Source organism: Lathyrus oleraceus, chromosome 6, assembly GCF_024323335.1.
Source record: "Lathyrus oleraceus cultivar Zhongwan6 chromosome 6, CAAS_Psat_ZW6_1.0, whole genome shotgun sequence".
Classification (NCBI taxonomy): Eukaryota; Viridiplantae; Streptophyta; class Magnoliopsida; order Fabales; family Fabaceae; genus Lathyrus; species Lathyrus oleraceus.
Window position 1 is genome coordinate 298,904,560 of NC_066584.1, and position 18,508 is coordinate 298,923,067.

General features: G+C 36.2%; 2 protein-coding genes across 2 annotated transcripts; both read left to right on the top strand.

The window, feature by feature from the left end:
* Positions 1–415: 415 nt before the first annotated feature.
* Positions 416–1,955, top strand: LOC127095300 (uncharacterized). Its single transcript, XM_051034010.1, has 4 exons — positions 416–631; positions 918–1,179; positions 1,291–1,351; positions 1,502–1,955. The coding sequence occupies exons 1-4, from the start codon at positions 416–418 to the stop codon at positions 1,953–1,955; spliced, it is 993 nt and encodes a 330-aa protein (XP_050889967.1).
* Positions 1,956–6,238: 4,283 nt separating this feature from the next.
* Positions 6,239–12,721, top strand: LOC127091758 (putative E3 ubiquitin-protein ligase XBAT34). Its single transcript, XM_051030454.1, has 9 exons — positions 6,239–6,700; positions 6,843–6,957; positions 7,188–7,268; positions 7,363–7,451; positions 7,595–7,686; positions 7,873–7,954; positions 8,232–8,334; positions 9,524–9,609; positions 11,784–12,721. Exons 1-9 carry the CDS (start codon positions 6,599–6,601, stop codon positions 12,411–12,413), a joined length of 1,380 nt encoding a protein of 459 aa, XP_050886411.1. The 5' UTR covers positions 6,239–6,598; the 3' UTR covers positions 12,414–12,721.
* Positions 12,722–18,508: the final 5,787 nt, after the last annotated feature.

Sequence of the window (18,508 nt, forward strand, 5' to 3'; positions counted from 1 at the left end):
TGTCACACTCGATGCTATGACATTGTATTATGACAACATGACTGCAAAGGACTTGCATGAGGAAAAGGGAAAATTAGGGGCGTGTTTTCTTGAGAAAATATGGCAATTAATGAGGAGTGGAAAAGGCAACAAGAATATTGGCTGCCCAATAAAAAGAAAAAGCCACATTACTAATGAACCATCTCTTAGTATTGGAAATAGCACACTCTGCCTGAACACAATCAAACTCCTCAAAGAACCTCTGCTAGGGCAAAGAAAGTTTTCTCAAAAGTTCAACAACATGTCTCAACATCCGTCAACATCTAGCTCAAAATCCTTTCATACTATAACTTCCTCCATAGAATTTTTAGATGAAGATTTGATGGAAGTAACTCCTCTGCGTATGATACCAGGTAACGTTCCAAACTCACCTTCCATGGCTAAAGCTAAGCAAGGTAACACTCCTGAAAAATCATCTGATAAAGATGACATGCACTCTACTGATCGCATCATAAGAAACCTAGTTACTAGCATACTGAACGAAGAGGATGGAGTTAAGGACACTTTTACCCCTCTGTCCAGAAGGGAACCCTCACCTGAGGTAGAAAGCCAAGCTGAGAAAGATGATAACTCATCTAAAACAGAAAAGGAAGTAGTTGTTGAGGGTCTGTGTTCTCTTGGAAAAAACTTACCTAGTATGTCCCCTGATACTGCTCAGGACACTGAGGAAGAAGGGTCTGAGGAAGAAGATGACACGTTGGTCAATGTAGCTAATAGACTGAGAAAGAGGAAGAGTATGGCTGAGATAAGGACAGATGGAAAAGAGAAAAGGGTTGCTGGTATAGGTCCCTCCAAATCTTGGAGTAAAGTAGAGGTCAGGAAGAAGAAAGACAGTGAAAGTTCTGAATCTAATGAGGATGTTGAAGACGATGTTCCAGACAAAGGCTGTAAAGAAGTCTTCCAACAAAGTAGCTGTTGAGCACCTAGACAAATGGAGGTTTGTCACTCAAAGAAGGGTTGCAGTTGAAAGAGAATTGGGGAAAGAAACTGTTGAAGTGAAGGAAGTAATGGAGTTAATCAAGGCAGCTGGTCTTATGAAAACTGTGACTGCTCTGCCTCATTGCTATGAGGGGCTAGTCAAAGAATTCATTATGAACATTCCTGAGGAAAGTTATGAGGTTTGCAAAGTGGTTGTCAGGGGTAAGTGTGTGAAACTTTCACCAACCATCATCAACAAGTTCCTAGGGAGAGGAACTGATGGAGGGGTAGATTTAGAGACAACAGATAATGAGATTTGTAGGATGATCACAGCTGGGCAAGTTAAAGAATGGCCTAGTAGGAAACACCTATCTGCAAGTAAACTAACTGTCAAGTATGCCATCTTACACAAGATTGGCTCAGCAAATTGGGTACCCATTAATCACATATCTACTATCTCCATTGCTCTTGGGAGGATCATTCATGCCATTGGAACTCAGATAAATTATGATTTTGGAAAGTTTGTGTTTGATCAAACCATCAGACATGCCTCCACCAATGCTGTAAAGTTGCCTATTGCATTTCCTTCCATTATCTGTGGCATCATCCTGAGTCAACACCCAGGAATCCTAAGAGCTAGTGATATTCCAAGCAGGAGGAAGACCCCTCTATCCATTCACTATAAGCTCTTTGAAGGAAGTCATGTCAATGATATTGTCATGACATCTGCCAAAAGAGAACCTACAACTAAAGGAAGTTTGATTGACGAACTAAAAGAGACTTGCAAGGAATTGGACAATGGGATAAAGCTGGCAAAGGCTAGAAAAGAGGCTTTAGAAGTTCTTATCTGTAGCCTGGAGAAGGAAGAAGTAGAAAAGGCTGAGAAGGACTCAGAATCAAACTCCCAATCCAATGGAAGTTCTGGAAGCTCAGAAGGCTCTAAAGGTACAAGTGAAGACACAAGTGAAGGTGAAGATAATTCTTCTTCTTATGATTAATGGTCCCTAGCTGAATTGAAGACTTGGAGGGGTGCTGGAAGGTGTGGTGGAAGTTGTTACTGTTTGGAAAGCTGTTGACCTGATTGGTTTGTTGTTGTTGTTGTATTTTGTGGCAGTCCTGATGATGCCAGTTATGTAATATTTAGGGCTCTTAAAGAGTTCCTTGGATTTGTGCATTATCTCAGCTGTTTGCTGTGTATAATGCTGGTGTGTACTTCCTGAATATTTTGTTCTAACATGCTTAATGTTATAACATCTGTTTTAACTTTCTCTGCTAGACTAATAAACATTTATTTTGTCTGATTGGTCACCTTTGGTCAATTTTGACTAAAAATGGGGAGAAGTGCTTGATATGGAAGTTGGTTGTGGCTGAACAAAAATACAACTATTATTGGAAGAGGTGCACAGGTGCTGATGTTAAAGCAGATGTCAGTATGACATTCTGGCTGGTACAGGTGCTGGAGTTACAGTAGCTGTTATTTGATGAATGCACAGATTTAGGGGGAGAAGAAGTACCCTGGTGTATTGTGCATTTGTGTGTCTTACTAGTTGCACCCATAACTAGTAATTCTGTTGTTGCACAGATTTAGGGGGAGGAGAAGTACCCTTGTGCATATGTGTATTACTAGTAGCCATAGCTAGTAATTGTTTTGCTTCTGCTGCTGATTAAACTATTGTTTAGTGGTTTAACTGCTGTTAGTTTGCCTTGTGAACAAAAAGGACAGATATATGTTTTAGCCAAAATTTGCCAAAGGGGGAGTTTGTTGATTCTAAGAGTTGGCAGCAATTTTGGTAAAACAAAGGGTGTTCACAAGATGTCATGTGGGATGTCTTAACATGAGATATCTTATGTACCTGCTGGAGTTAAAGAAGATATGCAAGCATGATTGTTTCAGAATGCCACTTACAATGCTAAGGCTTCTGATATTGGGTGTACCTACTGGAGCTTATATGGAAGACATATGCTGCAGGATTGTTTCAGTTGACATACTCATTGTCATGGTAACTGATATGGCTGTACCTGCTATAAAAGGAAACTGGATTATGCAGGATTTTTCCAGATGTCAGACCCGATGTCATGACATCCTGTACACAGAACATTCAGTATGAATGTCTGGTGTTTTGTGATTGCACAATTGGTGGCAATCATTGGTTGATTGAAGATATGGCTAGCTGGCGCAATCTATCAGGGATATCAACCAGATTTGTTTATTTTCCAAGGAGATCTTTACAGTTGATATGAAAAGATTTAATTGGAAAATATATTTAGGGGTTTCAAGCTGTCCAATGTTTCTATAAAAAGGGACTCAGAAAACCTGATTGAACACACAACCAAGACTGAGCGAAATTTAGAGAGAGAGCTAGGGTTTGTGTCTGTAGGTCATTCAAGTCATCCATAGATGATTGAATTAGACTGATTTGTCTTCTTGATCAAAGCTTTGAAGCAAGATCAAGAGTGTGTCTTCTTGATTGAAACTGTGAAGTAAAATCAAGAATATTGTAATTGAAAAGTATTTTCTTTTCACAAGGGATTGTTGTTTAAAATCACGGGTGTGTGATTGTAAGGGAAGTGAGTGGGTTCTCATATCTAAGAGCGCTTAGGTAGAAATTGCACGGGTAGAGATTAGGTGAGAAAGACTGTAACTTGGTGAAGTGTACGGATAGTCTTTGAACTAATTCTATTATAGTGAATTTCCTTCCTGGCTTGGTAGCCCCCAGACGTAGGTGAGTTGCACCGAACTGGGTTAACAATTGCTTGTGTTGATTGCTTTACAATTCTGTTTATTATCCATTGTGTATTAACAGATATTAGTGTCGTGACATTATCTTCGACATCTTATATCTGATACCAGAATTTCAGTACAAATCATACTTTTCATCACTGTATATGCCTCCCCCTCTCTATTCTCGTGGTTCCGAACTACGATTGCTCTGACTTTCTCATTGCACGATGAGAATACGTAGGCATGAGGATGCGAATCCTTGGCGAGCATACTTCTAATTATTCCTCCTTCGCCTCAGGGCACCGTTCATATCTTCCACTATTCATTACCTACCTTCGATCATAAATCGTTCACCTAGTGACATACTGTCTCTTTGACATCGAAATACATTTTCTTTGAAATTCCATACATACCCTTTTAGGACGTATAGCGAATAGTCCACATTTCTACCTAGAGTTGTTTGAACTACACCCTCAAACACTTAATTCATTCTTTTTTAGCTAAACACCCTATAGTGTCGGCCCTACTAGTCCACGTATCGGTTAAAGCTATTTCCCTTTATGGTACAAATCTCATTTCTCTTATGAATTCCAATACACGTTCACCTTTCGATTTCAAATAATACTTCTTCAGTCACTTGTCACCAAACATTCAATTCTGTGACTTTGGTCACTTCATTCCGTTCATCTCCATGATGCATTCATACTCTATCTTCATTCACTTCATGTGATATACCCTATTCTTTGAGTCAAATACAATATTTCTTTGTGCTCCATCTTGTACCTCTTTGTGAACCAAGAGATGTTTGTACTATGTAATCAAACACTTAATTCAATCTTTTTTCGGTTATTCCAATACAGTGTTGTAGGCCCTCACTTGTTGGTTCATACCAGTTTTACTCTTGGGTTCATGTTTTCACCCCTTCTTGGAGTTCAAATCACACAATTCTTTGGTTCAGACCATACTTTGATCATAACTTCTTCTCATCTCCCGCCTCTAGTTCCTTGAACTATGAAGCTCTGAATTCCTCATTGCACTATGAGGATACATAGGCACGAGGACCCTAATCCTCACCGAGCATTTTATCTATTTCTTTCCTTTCCCATCCTTTTGTGAGTAATATTTAAATAACACCTATTCGAGCGAGAACAATCAAAACGGTTCCCATGCAGTACCATGAATATTTGGGGTGCTAATACCTTCCCATTGCATAACCGACTTCCTTACCCAACATATCTCTTTCCCCTGAGTTTTATCGATGTTTTCCCATCCCTTTGGGGATAAGTAAAGTTCGATGGCGACTCTGTTGTATGTTCGAGCGTATGATGCGTTCGAGTATATTTCCGCTAGCTTCAGTGGGAAGTTACCAGCAACGTGGGTGATAGGCTCCGATACGTGGCACATCATGAATGAGCCATAACCTCCTAGCAGTTATTTCTTACTACTATTTAAGTAAATGTAATTTTCATTTTAAGAGAGACATTTTGAGCATTGCAATAAGAATGCACTTGAAGTATCAAGCGTTTGAGAGAAAAAAGTTAACTTCCTGCAAAAATGTACTTCGACTTCCACCTTTATTTTTAATTCATTTACCTTATCAAGTTATTTTCATTTACTTCGTTCACTTACATATGTATCTTGTCTTTTATCCTTCCTTAATTTTACTGCATTTCTATTTTGCAAGCACTTCAATTATTTTTCTGGTGTTCCAAACACTTTACCAACTAAACCAGCATATACTTAACACACATTTGGTCTAGGACTTTGTAGCCGGTCCTGCAAGTAAACCGCGATAGAAATGCTAGAGATTGTTCCAGAAACAAGATTTTGAAAATATTGAATTTTCATTTGCGTGTACCCTGTTTGTCAGTTGGGATTAGAGCTCGATCCGGTGAGTTCTATTTGTTTAGCAATAATGGATTCTTTTCCATGGAAGAGGGGGGCGAGAGTGGAGAGAAGAAAGAATGGGCATGAAGAAAGAGAGATGGCAGAGTTGTACAGAGTCGAAGAGAACCAGGGAGCAAGATATGCTGAAACAATAAATAATTGAAAATGAATGAATAACAAAACAAGAATCCAAGAAAACAGGGACAATAAAAGGGAAACATAACTCAAGGATTAAAGAAAACAGGGTGAACTACACCAAACAAAATTGATCAGAAGAACAAAATCTGTAGGACTGAAAGCAAAAACACCCATCAAAGAGGAAAATAAAGCTGCAATGTGAGGAGAGAGAACATAGAAGGAAAATCTCTAAATTTTTTTTTTCAATTAAAAAATATCTATATTTATGTAAATAAATATTTAAAATGTGAGATATAATTAAAGGATTTAATTGGTGTAAAATGATTTTACACCGTTAGTTAATCTTATACGTTAGATATTAAAATAAGTTTGACTTTTATTTTAAAAACCTATAAAATAATGCAAATGGGTGATGATGATGAATCGATAATATAAATCTTTTTACATTTATAATAATTAATCTCATAATTAAATTAAACATTAATTAATGTGATAATATTTTAAATTTCAGACCTGTTAATCCAGTCGATATGTATTAATCGTATTAATCCGTTTCTTCCCTCCTTAACTGTTTGCGCTGCTTCACCGAAGCGTCTATTTCTTCTTTCCTAAGAAATAGCGTAACGAACGCGCTCACAAAACAAAACACATTTACAATTTTAGCCCCAACATTCTCCCCCAATTATTTTCCCATTTCCCATTACTACATCATTTTCTCACTGTTTTTCATCCCATACTACTATTTTTCCAGGAAAGTTTCTAATTTTCCTGGAATTTTATTTCTGATTCAACTCAAATCAACTTATTATTACATCTCTATCTATTTATTTATAGCATAACTTTAGAAAAATAAAATAAAATTTCGATTTTGCTTCCGAATTCGTAATTTTCGTGATGGGACAAGGGCAATCGAAAAGCGAGTTGCTCTACCAGCAAGTCAGTTATGGAAATTCCGATGGAATCAAAGCCCTTCACAGAGAAGGTGCAGGACTTGAGGTAAACCAAAATTTCCAACAATTTCATTATGATGACGATGATGATGGGTAGTGATAGTGTTTAAGGGTTTGGTGATGATTTTGGATTTGGATCCATTGGATTTTATTGCGGATTATGATGATTTTGTTGATATTTGATGCAGTATATGGATAGAGAAGGAAAAACACCCTTGATTGTTGCTTGTATGAATCCTGAACTTTACAATATTGCTAAAACATTGATCGAACTTGGAGCCAATGTCAATGCATACCGTCCCGGTATTGCTCTCTCTCTTTTTGTTTTTTTGTTATGGTTTCTGATTCTGGGATAATCAATGTATCTGATCCATATATAGTCTAGATACATAAAAAGTGAATGTTTTCTTATAGTATAGTAAGATAATGCTGTCTGAAAATTTACATGACTTGTTGTTTCTGCTGTTATCCTTAACTTCTATGGACAAGTATTGTATTGGAGACTGAAAATGCAAACTTTCAACTACTTTTAGGACGTCATGCTGGGACTCCGTTGCATCATGCAGCTAAAAGGGGCCTTGAAAGTATTGTTAAGTTACTTCTTTTGCATGGAGGTATGTATTGTCAAGTGTCTATATAGAAAAAATGGTTTGAATTTTAGAGACTTCGATGAATGTTATTTGAATGGATTTAATGTTCAACTTTCAGCCAATCCTTTGGTGTTGAATGATGATTGTCAAACTGCTCTTGAGGTTGCTAGGGCTAAAGGAAATAGCAATGTTGTTCGTGCAATGGAGGTAGCGTTTAAACTTTTTGAGATTTATATTATATATCATTGTGTTGCTGTATGAAGTTGAATGGGCTGACTGTTTGTTTTCCCTTTCTTTTCTTTTATCTTGATGATATTTAAGTTCTTCAAATGATGAGTAATGTTTTGCAGAGTCATTTGTGCTTGTTCTCCGGTTGGTTGCGGGAGTTTCATGGACCTGGGTTTCTAGAAGTAGTAGCTCCTAATTTGGTATCGAGGAAAGTGTACGTATTGTGTGATATGTTGAATCATCTCAGTTTACTTCTGCATTTTCTATTTTATGGTTAATTGTTCTATTTTTTTTTTGGTAGATGATTGGCCTTGCATCCAAACAACTAGAAAATACTTTTTTAAAGGATCGTTTAGTAAAAGAAAAGTGATTATGTTCATTGGTTAATCTTTTTTTACAGTTGGGTGGTAGTTTTACCAGTAGGCTCACGTGGCCTCACCATGCCTTACAAGTTAGAGCTTGCCGTATATTACACTTTGCAGGTACTCCATAATTAGCAAATCATCCTTTCACATATCTCACACACACACACACACACAATAATAATTCCATGTTTCACTGACAGGAAGAAGTTTGAACTAATGTGGAAAAATGTTAAACTATTACTGGGACATTGAAATGATTGTAGTTACTAGGTTTTTTTTGCACGCATAACTAACTTAAAAGAATTGAGTAGGTGCTTTTCATTTGTCTAGATATTATTCCCCTTTCATTATCTCTTTTTATATGTCCACTCAAAGCATATAATTAAATGAGCAGGATGCAAAACCGCGTACAATTGTTCCTCTGTGGAAGGCCAATTTAGAAGAACCAAGGCTTCGTCAGTCTGATCCGTCAGTGTCAATTACTGATAAGACTACCAGTAATCTCTTATTCTGAGCTCTTTTTCTTTTCGTTTCTTTCTATTCATTTTTTTGTTTGTTTTGGTCATCCATGTTGTCACAATCACTTTTTTATATTTAAGTCTTGTTAATATCACTAGAAAATTGTGAGATATAACTTGTGTATATTTAAGAGAAAAATAAACGGAGACAAGAGTAGAGAAAGATAAGGTAAAGATAAGGTAATTTGTGATACAGTACTGAGCTACGTGTATATACAGCCTCAATTATATCTTTTAATTTTAGACTTTGTAGTATAGCGGTTTATCAGTGGAGATATGAGTTGAGAAAGATAAGGGAAATTGAGTTGAAAAACTGGAGTATGGGTGTCTAAAAATCTTAATTCATATATCTTTTTTGTTTTATTTCTTTCAGATTTACTAGTAATACCATATCTTTTAAATTTTACTTTAGCAAAATTTGAAGTTTACAATGATATTTTAAAAACTGTGACACTACTTGGAGAATGATAACTGCCTCACTTTTGCCTGCAGGCCAAATATTTAAGACAAGACTCCTTCAATTTGTATTGCGGAATGTTACACTCTACTCGGAACACTTCACAACACTTGTTTTACTCAAGGTTGTCAAAATCCAAAGTTTCGGGAAACTAGTGGACTTTGTAAACTTGAGCATAAACTCTTGCAATACCTCAAATTCATTTAGAAAATATGTCCTAGTACCCCAAACATAATTTATATGGCATATCCATAATCAATACTCAACCTAATAAAACAAACAAAAGTAATAAAGTGAAAAACACATGTCAAAACTAGACCCAACTGTCAAACTATACTAGGCTGAACAAAAACACAGGATGAAAAAAACTTAAAACCAGAACGCATATATTAGAATGAAGGAAACTCAATCAAAGTACACCACGTAATCAATAAGCTATGTGTTTTGAGGTCTAAACCATGTGTGAATCTAAACTTTGAAACTCGCTGGTATAATTTAGAGTTCACTGGCATTTGTTAGTTTACTTGAAATAGTGCAAGTTTTCACAGAAAAATGAGTTTATATGCGATGAAGTCTGTTTTGATCCTGGGATTATAATCATGTTAAAGGCTTCAACTTAAGAGTTTCACAACCCTGGTTTTCCATACAGGAAATGCTTCTTTCCTTCTTGACTAACTTCGATTGTGTTTCATTTTCTCTGCCCCTTTCCAGAAACACGTCTTAAATTTGGGCCTGCAAATGAGAACGACAGGCAACAACTTACATGGTTTTCTAATGCTTGCAAAGGAATTCCACAGGTTTGTAACTTGCTATAATGATGTTATTCTGTTTGAAATTTTACTTTACTTAAAGTGTACCTGTAGAATTTCTTTTCTGCATTTTGTTTGACAGTTTCTATTTGGATTGGAATATTGTGCTTATTAACTGTATATGTAACGAAGAAGTTGATCCATCCATACGGAGTACCATTTTTTTAAAGATAAAATTATTAAGATGAAGAGAATACATGTTAGGATTTAATCCCAAGAGAAGAGTCCAACCCAAAAGAGTAGTCCGTTAGGTGTGAGAGCTTCATGGCTTAAGTATTACATTGAGCACTTTTATCTACTTAATGTGGAATTCCTAACATTGTGACACCCATTAAGAGCCGACATCCACGGCAGCTTTCACTCTATCGGAATTGACTTGGTGGTAGCCCTTTCCTCTTTGGCAGCTTCACTCTTCTATCGGTATTCAGTTGTGAGTCTTAATCCAGCCTACAGGTAGTAGACCTTTCTGTAGTCCAACTCTGGACGAGAACATCGATTGTTAAGGCTAAGCCTATGAGGATAGTCCAGCCCAAAAGACTAGTCCCGTAGGCGGGAGAGCCTCATGTCCTAAGTGCCACGTTGAACACTTTTATCTACGTAATCTAGGGCTCTTAATAACCATGCATGAAAACATATTTGGAGTATGAAAAATCCTCTTCAGTATAGAGCAAAAACCACACATTGATAGTTCAGAGCTGCCAAATCCTTCAACATATCTGTTAGGGAAACTCCATTAAAAATGAAAATAAGCAGAAACAGAGAATCTAATCTTATCCCATATCAGCTGTTGTGCCACAGAAATCTTAAATGTTTGAGTTACACACAACCATATGCACCTAAGTGTTGCATGGATTGCCCATTACCACAAAAGCTTACACTTTTATTCTACTAAAAGTCTAAAACGTTCAAAATTAATCATTTAAACAATTAAGAACTTGGATTTAAATGGCCTGTCATTTGACATGATTATGATAAGATATTATGGCATTATTTGTCTCATGTACCTAACCCCATCTACTGGGAAAATACTTTGGCGGTGGTTGCTTTTTGAGCATGGCACATCAAACATTCACAAGAAATAGCAAACAATTAATATCGAAGAGAAACCTCGTAAAAATATGTGAGGAATTGATTCTGAGTAAGTGCCATTATACACAACACAAATATTAGGGGGAAGAGCCCTTATGAATCTACACGCCATTAAATAGTAGTTCTATTAAGCACCACATCTAAATAAAGGACTTGACTTTAGAGGGGACTTTTGACTTCTAGAGGGATTTTTACCTAGATGGAAAATATAACTCAAAGATCAATAAACAAATTGGGAGTTAGAAAAAAGATGTTGCCAAAAACAGCCTAGAAGTTTAAAAAACTACTCGTATGAAAATGATACAAAGTTCTCAATGATAAGCTGCTGGATTTTTTGTTCAAAGACAATTTGTCAATTAGCAAAAAGCCTACTTTCTCACTGTGTCTGTGTTATGAAAGAGGGAGAGTAATCTGCATTTTCTCAAAAAACATAACTTAAGCTACTGTTGGTAGTTCTTTAAAACCTCTGTTGGGAAATTGGACTTTTTTCCTTATCATGAAAAATGCTTGAGTGGCCAAAATATAAATTTCTTAAATTTTCTCTAGCATTTTATTTGCAGCATTTGGTGCTCAACAAATATAATCAGTGATGTAGGGATTTCTTCCTCTGTAAAAAATCAGTATTTGATTTGCTTCATAATACCTACCATGTCAGATCAGTTTTAATGCAATTAATCATGGAAGAATTCTCAGACTCATTTTTTTCTCTGCATAAAACCAATAAATGGTGCAAATATTCTGATTCCTTTCCCATTAAAATGTTAGTTTAGTTGTTTCCTCTGGCATTTGACCTTGATTTCAGTACCTATATAAGTTGTCTTCAAAGCATATATGATGACGTTTCCATTTTCTTTATTTCCTTTATCTTCTCGAAGTACATTTTTTTTTGTATCCAATTTCTAATTGTTTATTTGCAAAATGATTAATATAAAAGGCTATGACATTTTTTCTTTCAGTTCACTCCAATTATTTGCAACCCAAATTATTTTTTTACAAATGTTTGCATATAATAAATATATGACGCATAACCTGCTTGCTCACTGCATGATGTTCTAATCTTTGGATTTTTCCAGGTAAGTCCAGCATTTTTGAATAATAATGTGGCTACCGTTCCACCAACAGCACCAACAGCACCACCTGCCGCTGAAGACCCAGAGTTGGCTATGGCTATCCATGCATCTATTCAGCATGCCATCCACGAGAGGCCAAGCTTTCCTGATGCAAGTTCTTCCATCAGTGGAGCGAATGCAGGGCAAGGTTTTCTCGGTACACCAAATCCAAATACAAATGCTAATGAGTTTGTACACGAACCTGTTTCAGTTGACAATACTCAACATGTCCAGAACGATGTCAATGTCTCTGCTGGCCACACTGCCAGTGGTCTCGATGTCAATCCATCAGCTCCTCCATTTGCTGACGAGGTTCCATTTGATGGCCCGATTCATTATCCGTCAATTGATTCGAGCCCTGTTGATGTATCGTCTTCAGTAGTTGGGAAGCTCCCTAACGAAGAAGGAATGACTGTTGGAGGAAGTGGTTCAACGTGCGTGATATGTTTAGATGCTCCAGCAGAAGGGGCATGCATACCATGTGGCCATGTTGCTGGATGCATGTCTTGCTTGAATGAAGTTAAAACCAAGAAATGGGGTTGCCCTGTTTGTCGAGCTAAGATAGACCAGATCATAAAGCTATATCATGTTTGAAGGATGAAAATGCATTTTCAGTTAAATTATGTTTACAGCAAGAAATGTCCACATCTCCCACTGAGTTTTTTGTTGTTGTGAATATGTTAATTTCATATGCTTCTTTCTATGTGCTTGTGAGTTCAAATTATTCCTTGTGGAAGTGAATTGTGAAACTGCTGTAAGTAATAGGTATTGAATACACTTAGATTTTGCTCAACTTTTGTTTAGTATCTGCTAAGTGAAAACATTGGTCCCCCGGGGTACATGGGATCTGTAAACACTTCCAATTCATGTATACTATATAGTTTTGCATTGCGCTCTTGTAATTCATTGCAAAATAGTTTCTTGGAGTTTTTCTGCTGCTTAAAATTGATGACAACTTTTAATATATCGGTATACTCCCCCACTATAACATTATTAGAGTCTGGACAGAAAGCAGGGGATATGTTATGAATATAATAAAAAAAGTGAGTAAGGGAGAAAATCACGTAAATATGAAACCACCTGAACCAAACATTCAACCTATTACTACTATTTCTTTATCGTTTTCTAAACTATGTAAAAAGACAAATTCTCATAAAATATAAAACTTTATTGAGTATTCTCATGTTTCAGAAGATGCTCAAATTTCTGAAACAATACCTTCTCTATTAAGTCCGCATAACATCTTCAAAAGACAAATAAGTGTTATCAGATCCATCCGAAATCTTATATCTACAAACGACCCTCATATGAAAGAATACGTCAAATCATTTAAACTAGATCAATGTAGCCTAAGAGCTATGAACCAGAAGCAGTACGTAGATCTAGAGATTCTCCAGTATCTCATAAATCACTGGAAGACTCTAGGATATACAACCTTATACTTTGGGACTGTCATGCTCATCCTTTCTCTCCATGGAAGAAAGAACCAACATGCCTTTTGCAAAATAGCTCTACTAGACTCAAGCTACCCCCCTCCACTATGAAAACGCTATGATAGGAACCGTTCTAACCACACTTCATGCAGAAAGTGTTGTCCTCACCATTTTCCCAAACTATAACGTAAGTCTTAATGATAATACTTTACCCACAAGACTAAAAGTACAATTTTAAATCACCGGATCTGACCAAGTGCCAAAAGCCATGTCAGCTACCCTCTATCACCAAATAATATACCGCTTGCAGAATCACTCGGTAGATCTGTCTCTCTCGGGATGCTCTTCTGATTCACTATTGGTTGTCACAAACAGAGAAGAAGACATACCCTCTATAGTTAAGATTCTAAGAAGGATCACAAAGGAAGAATTAACTCAGCTAATTCCCCTTGAATGGATAACCAACTACGAGAGACTCCATGTTGACATAAGACCTATCCATTCCCAAGAGGCTACTTTCAGAAGATCCATTGACAACACGGTCAAGACGATTTTCAAGAAGCCAGACGAAGGGTCAAGCTTAATGTCTCCGATCTTCCAGACGATAATGATCTAACCAGTTCTCAAAGAAGATTGGTGTCCTGTCTATGCTGTTAGAACAGATGGAAAACCCCTCTACACTGACAAAATAGATGGCCACTTCATTTGGAATGTTGATCAAATAAGAAATGACTCAGATTGTGACTATTGGATGCACGAAAATGATATTGATCGAGATATCATTCTTCCCAAAAAAAAGAAAAATGGAAAGTGTAAACCATCTCCTCCTCCTCAAAGGAGATCTGAACCAGACAATGGTCCATGCGTAGGAACCCATGGTAAAAAGAAACCCCTCTCTATCTATGAGGAAGGACTTAAAATTATTAGGAAAGAATGATTGTTACCACCTGCCGATCCAACTCTTGTTACATGGTTACCGACAAACCATTGTAAACAACTACATCCTCTAGTTGTTTTCCAGCCAATTCCTTGCTTTATATACTCAACCACAACTCCTGAGTATGACCAACAATTTCCTGCTTTGGAAAGAAAGATGGATCCAATTACAGTCAGAACACCCAAACCCTTCATTCATCCCAGTGAAGTCCAGTACGATGGAAAATTTTAACCTTTAACTCAAGCTGAAGAAGTTCTAAATTGGCAATTTGAAAACATGGTTTCTCAAAATGAGATTCTCCAAAATATTGACAAAAAGGTGGATAATATTGATGAGAAATAAACGAAACAAATGAGTATCTCAAGGTTTTGTCCCAAAAAATGCAGAAATATTACAGAAGCTTAAAAGCCCAAGTATCCCACGTGGATCATGATCTACGACAGATGTTAGAAGAGAGAACTTTTGGTAAAACTTTTTACTAAAAGGAAAGAGAAATAAAAAGTCTACAAGGCCAAGTAAAAGAGATATATGATTTCTTAAGAGCCACTCAAGAAAGAAAGCCAAAGCCCGTTGAAAACTCTTTCTTTAACCCTCATGTTTTCCTACATATTTTAAACGACCGGAAATACCTTCTCCTTTCTACCCTGCTTATGTCTCATCACCAGCAGATCATGTCAAATACATACCTACAACTTGCATACCAAAATCTTCCAGAACTACCACTACCTCAACCTCTAAGGCAAAAGGGAAAGTTGCATGTTTGAGCGCTTCATCCTCAGACTCTCAGGATATCCCCGAAACACCCCCTCCAAAAATCTAAAAGGAAGAAGAAATTGTTGATAAAAGTTTTCAAGTCATGGCAATCATTATAAATTATGAATCTTCCCGAAAAAATTACTCTCTTGCTGAATCATCAACACAAAAGGGAGATGAGTCCTCCTTATATGGTGACATCAACTCTAATCAAGAAACATCTGCTGATAAAACACCAAGATCTTTTTCATCCAAATCATAATCTGAAGACAACTATATCCCAAGACTCTCCATCACAAATATAAAAGAGGAAGAATCCTTTTTTGAGGAAGAATCCCCTGAAGAAACTCTAGTCTCTGAAAGGACTAAACCAAATGGCGGTCCTTGGTTCAATTTTGATGATATACCACCTAGCTGCTGGAGAAAGAGACTACTTCAATTTGGAACTTGGATTGACACCCAGATGATGAAAATAAGTGCAGATAGCTCTAAGATCATTAAAGAATTTTGCTGTAGAAGGACAGTCACGATGAATGAATGGTATCACAATCTTGGAACTTTCAAATAAGATGAGTTACATCGTCTAGAAACTACAACTAATATTCTTGGCGTGCTTCACCGTGAATTCATCAGTGATATGTAGATATTTTATTGTAAAAATAGACAAGAATTTTTTGAGATGAAGTGTTGTTCCCTCAAAACAAAGGATCTCGGCAAACACTATCATAGGATGGCACAAAGGTATTATGTCCTTAATGAATATAATGACCATAGTCTCAAGAATACCTATGTATCCTCTCTACCACAAGAACTCCACCAAAAATTTATAGGATGTTAGCTTCAACTCAAAAGGATATTAAAACCATGAGTCTTGGCCAGATTCACCAAGTGATATTAGAAGTACTTGAAAAGCTTTGCAATTTTCATAATCAATTTTCAGAAGTTATATAACAAAAGCAAAAATTTACCCAAGCCTGTAAGAAGCCCTACCTGGAGATTAAGTATAAAGACAAAAGGTGTATCTATGTAACAAAAAAGAAACATCATCATAAAAAATACACCAAATCTCATAGAACCTTCAAGGGAAAGAAAAAGAAGACTATAAAGTTCTTTAGAAGAAAATCTTTCAGAGGAAAGGGAAAAAATCCGAGATGCTTTATTTGTGGAAAAAAGGGACATTTCTCTAAAGAATGTCCTAATAACACCCATAAAGCCGCAAAACTGACTAACTCTCTTCAGCCTATAGAAGGAGACTTAAAATCTTTGTATTTTGAACAAAGCTCTACTGATGAAGAAACAATTTTTGCCCTTCAAGACTCTTCGTCTGATGAAGCATCATTTTCGGAGTTAGAAGTTGAGAAATATCTCCATATTTACTCCTTCAAAGAGATAGGGAGTTCTCTTCATACTCCACCCCTCTCTTGTGTTGAAGTTCATGTTCTCGCGACAAATTTTTCCCGTCCGAAGAAAGTTATAGCTTATATGGACACTGGGACACAAATTAAAATGGTGAATCCTGACATTGTCCCAGCAGAATCATGGGTGACGCATGCTGCATACTTTATACCAGCAGATGGAATTTTTTTTAAGACATATTTAATGACCAAGGAGAAAATAGGAATTAAATTCTTCCCAGACTGCATAGTCTGGACCAGGGTCATTGACATTAATCTTCCAAACAAAGATATTGTAGTAGGAATGGATGTCTATTCAGCAGTAAGTAAATTTCAAATTCTCCCCACAAGAATAAAATTCAAAAGAGAATTCAAACCTTATTCTGGAATATTAAAACTATACTCACTTTCTAAAATCCCTGTTGACTATGAAGAAATCAAGTCCAACCTACTCAAACTCTATGCAGACAACCATGAAGAATTCCTCCATTCGAAACCTCTATGGAAAAACAAAGACTTTTTTGTCCAACTTCCTTTTAAGCTCAATGAAGATGTTAATCCAACAAAGGCCACTCATCCAGGAATGAGTCCATTAGATTATACATTAGCTAGAGAAGAATGCAACCAGCTGCTCAAACAAGGTCGAATAGAACCCACCAAATCAGAATGGGCTTGCCAAGAATTTTATGTGGAAAAGAGATCTGAAAAGTTTAGAGGAAAAAAAGACTACTAATTGATTACAAACCTTTAAAACATTTTCTCAAAGATGATAAATTTCCCATTCCAAAGGCCCCATCCTTAAATGTTTTCATCAAAGATGCCCATATCTATTCTAAGTTTGATCTTAAGTCGGGATTTTGGCAATTGGATATCGATCCCGAGGATCATTACAAAATGGTGTTTTGAATTCCTAACGCCCAGTAGCAATGAACTATCTTACCATTTAGGCTCAAGGTAGCTCCATCGCTTTTTCAAAAGGCCATGACTAGAATTTTTGAGCCCATTCTCAACAATATCCTCATCTATATTGATGATGTGCTATTGTTCTCACAAGATAGAAAAACCTGTAAATAATTATTGGGCCAATTCCTTCAAATCGTCCAACAACATGGAATGATGCTCTCTGAAAAGAAAAGTCAACCGGGTCAAACATAAAATGATTATTTAGGGATGCATTTCTCCCTAGAGAAATATCAACCCCAGCCTCATATTTCCCAAGAAAATATCTGAACTTCGATCCATATTACGGTCCTCACTATTATAGAATATCAATTTTAATTGTTAGCCTGTGTTATGCCTATGGTTGACTATTTGACGACGATACATTTAAGGTTGGTTTCATGATATGTGAGGACCGTAGTATGGATCGAAGGTCAGATGAGGCAGGGATCTTTGAGGATCTTGTGTATCCGAAAACATTTGACCTTCGATCCATACTACGATCATCATTGTAACACCCCCGATTTTAATCCAAGACATTACTTTAAAATTATCATTTATTTTTAAAAATGTGACTATTTTTTTTTCATCTTTAAACAAAGTAATCATTAATGATAAATTCTAAAAACCAAAATTAAATAAATTTTATTAAAATAGACTATTTATGACATTGCAAATCCTTTGTCACCCAAATTTTGATAATAAAATAAATCTTACAGTTAAAATTACAAGCTCAAAACCCTTTATTGAATCCCACGATACCGTAAAATATTTGATTTGTAGCTTTACATCGGGAACTTATTAGTACCTAATATATTATTTGTAAATGGTCAATCTTCCATCATCCATATCAAATCAAACAAAACATATAATACAATATTATAAAACAAATCATACAAAACACAACAGTAAGCTTAAAATGGAATATGCGTAAAAGTTAATCAAATCTACCAATAATCATTATCCCATTTATACGCCAAATATGCATGCTCTTAATACTACATGATTCAGATATAATCAACCCACCACTAAGGCACTACAAAGAATTCATCCCATATCAATGAGGAAATAACCCACTACTAAAACATCACACAAAAATGCATATGCCATGACATACATGATGAAAATTAAAATACAATTATCCATCACTAAGACAATCACACAAAAATTCTACCCGCCACTAAGACAACCAAAAAATAAAAATAATGTTATTTGTATAACGTGTATGTAAGT

Coding starts and splice junctions, on each gene's coding strand:
- LOC127091758 (XM_051030454.1), top strand. CDS start 6,599: ATGGGACAAGGGCAATCGAAAAGCGAGTTGCTCTACCAGCAAGTCAGT. Junction 6,958..7,187: donor TGTCAATGCATACCGTCCCG/GTATTGCTCTCT, acceptor AACTACTTTTAG/GACGTCATGCTGGGACTCCG. Junction 7,955..8,231: donor CCGTATATTACACTTTGCAG/GTACTCCATAAT, acceptor TTAAATGAGCAG/GATGCAAAACCGCGTACAAT.
- LOC127095300 (XM_051034010.1), top strand. CDS start 416: ATGGCTAAAGCTAAGCAAGGTAACACTCCTGAAAAATCATCTGATAAA. Junction 632..917: donor CATCTAAAACAGAAAAGGAA/GTAGTTGTTGAG, acceptor ACGATGTTCCAG/ACAAAGGCTGTAAAGAAGTC. Junction 1,352..1,501: donor GCAAGTAAACTAACTGTCAA/GTATGCCATCTT, acceptor TCAAACCATCAG/ACATGCCTCCACCAATGCTG.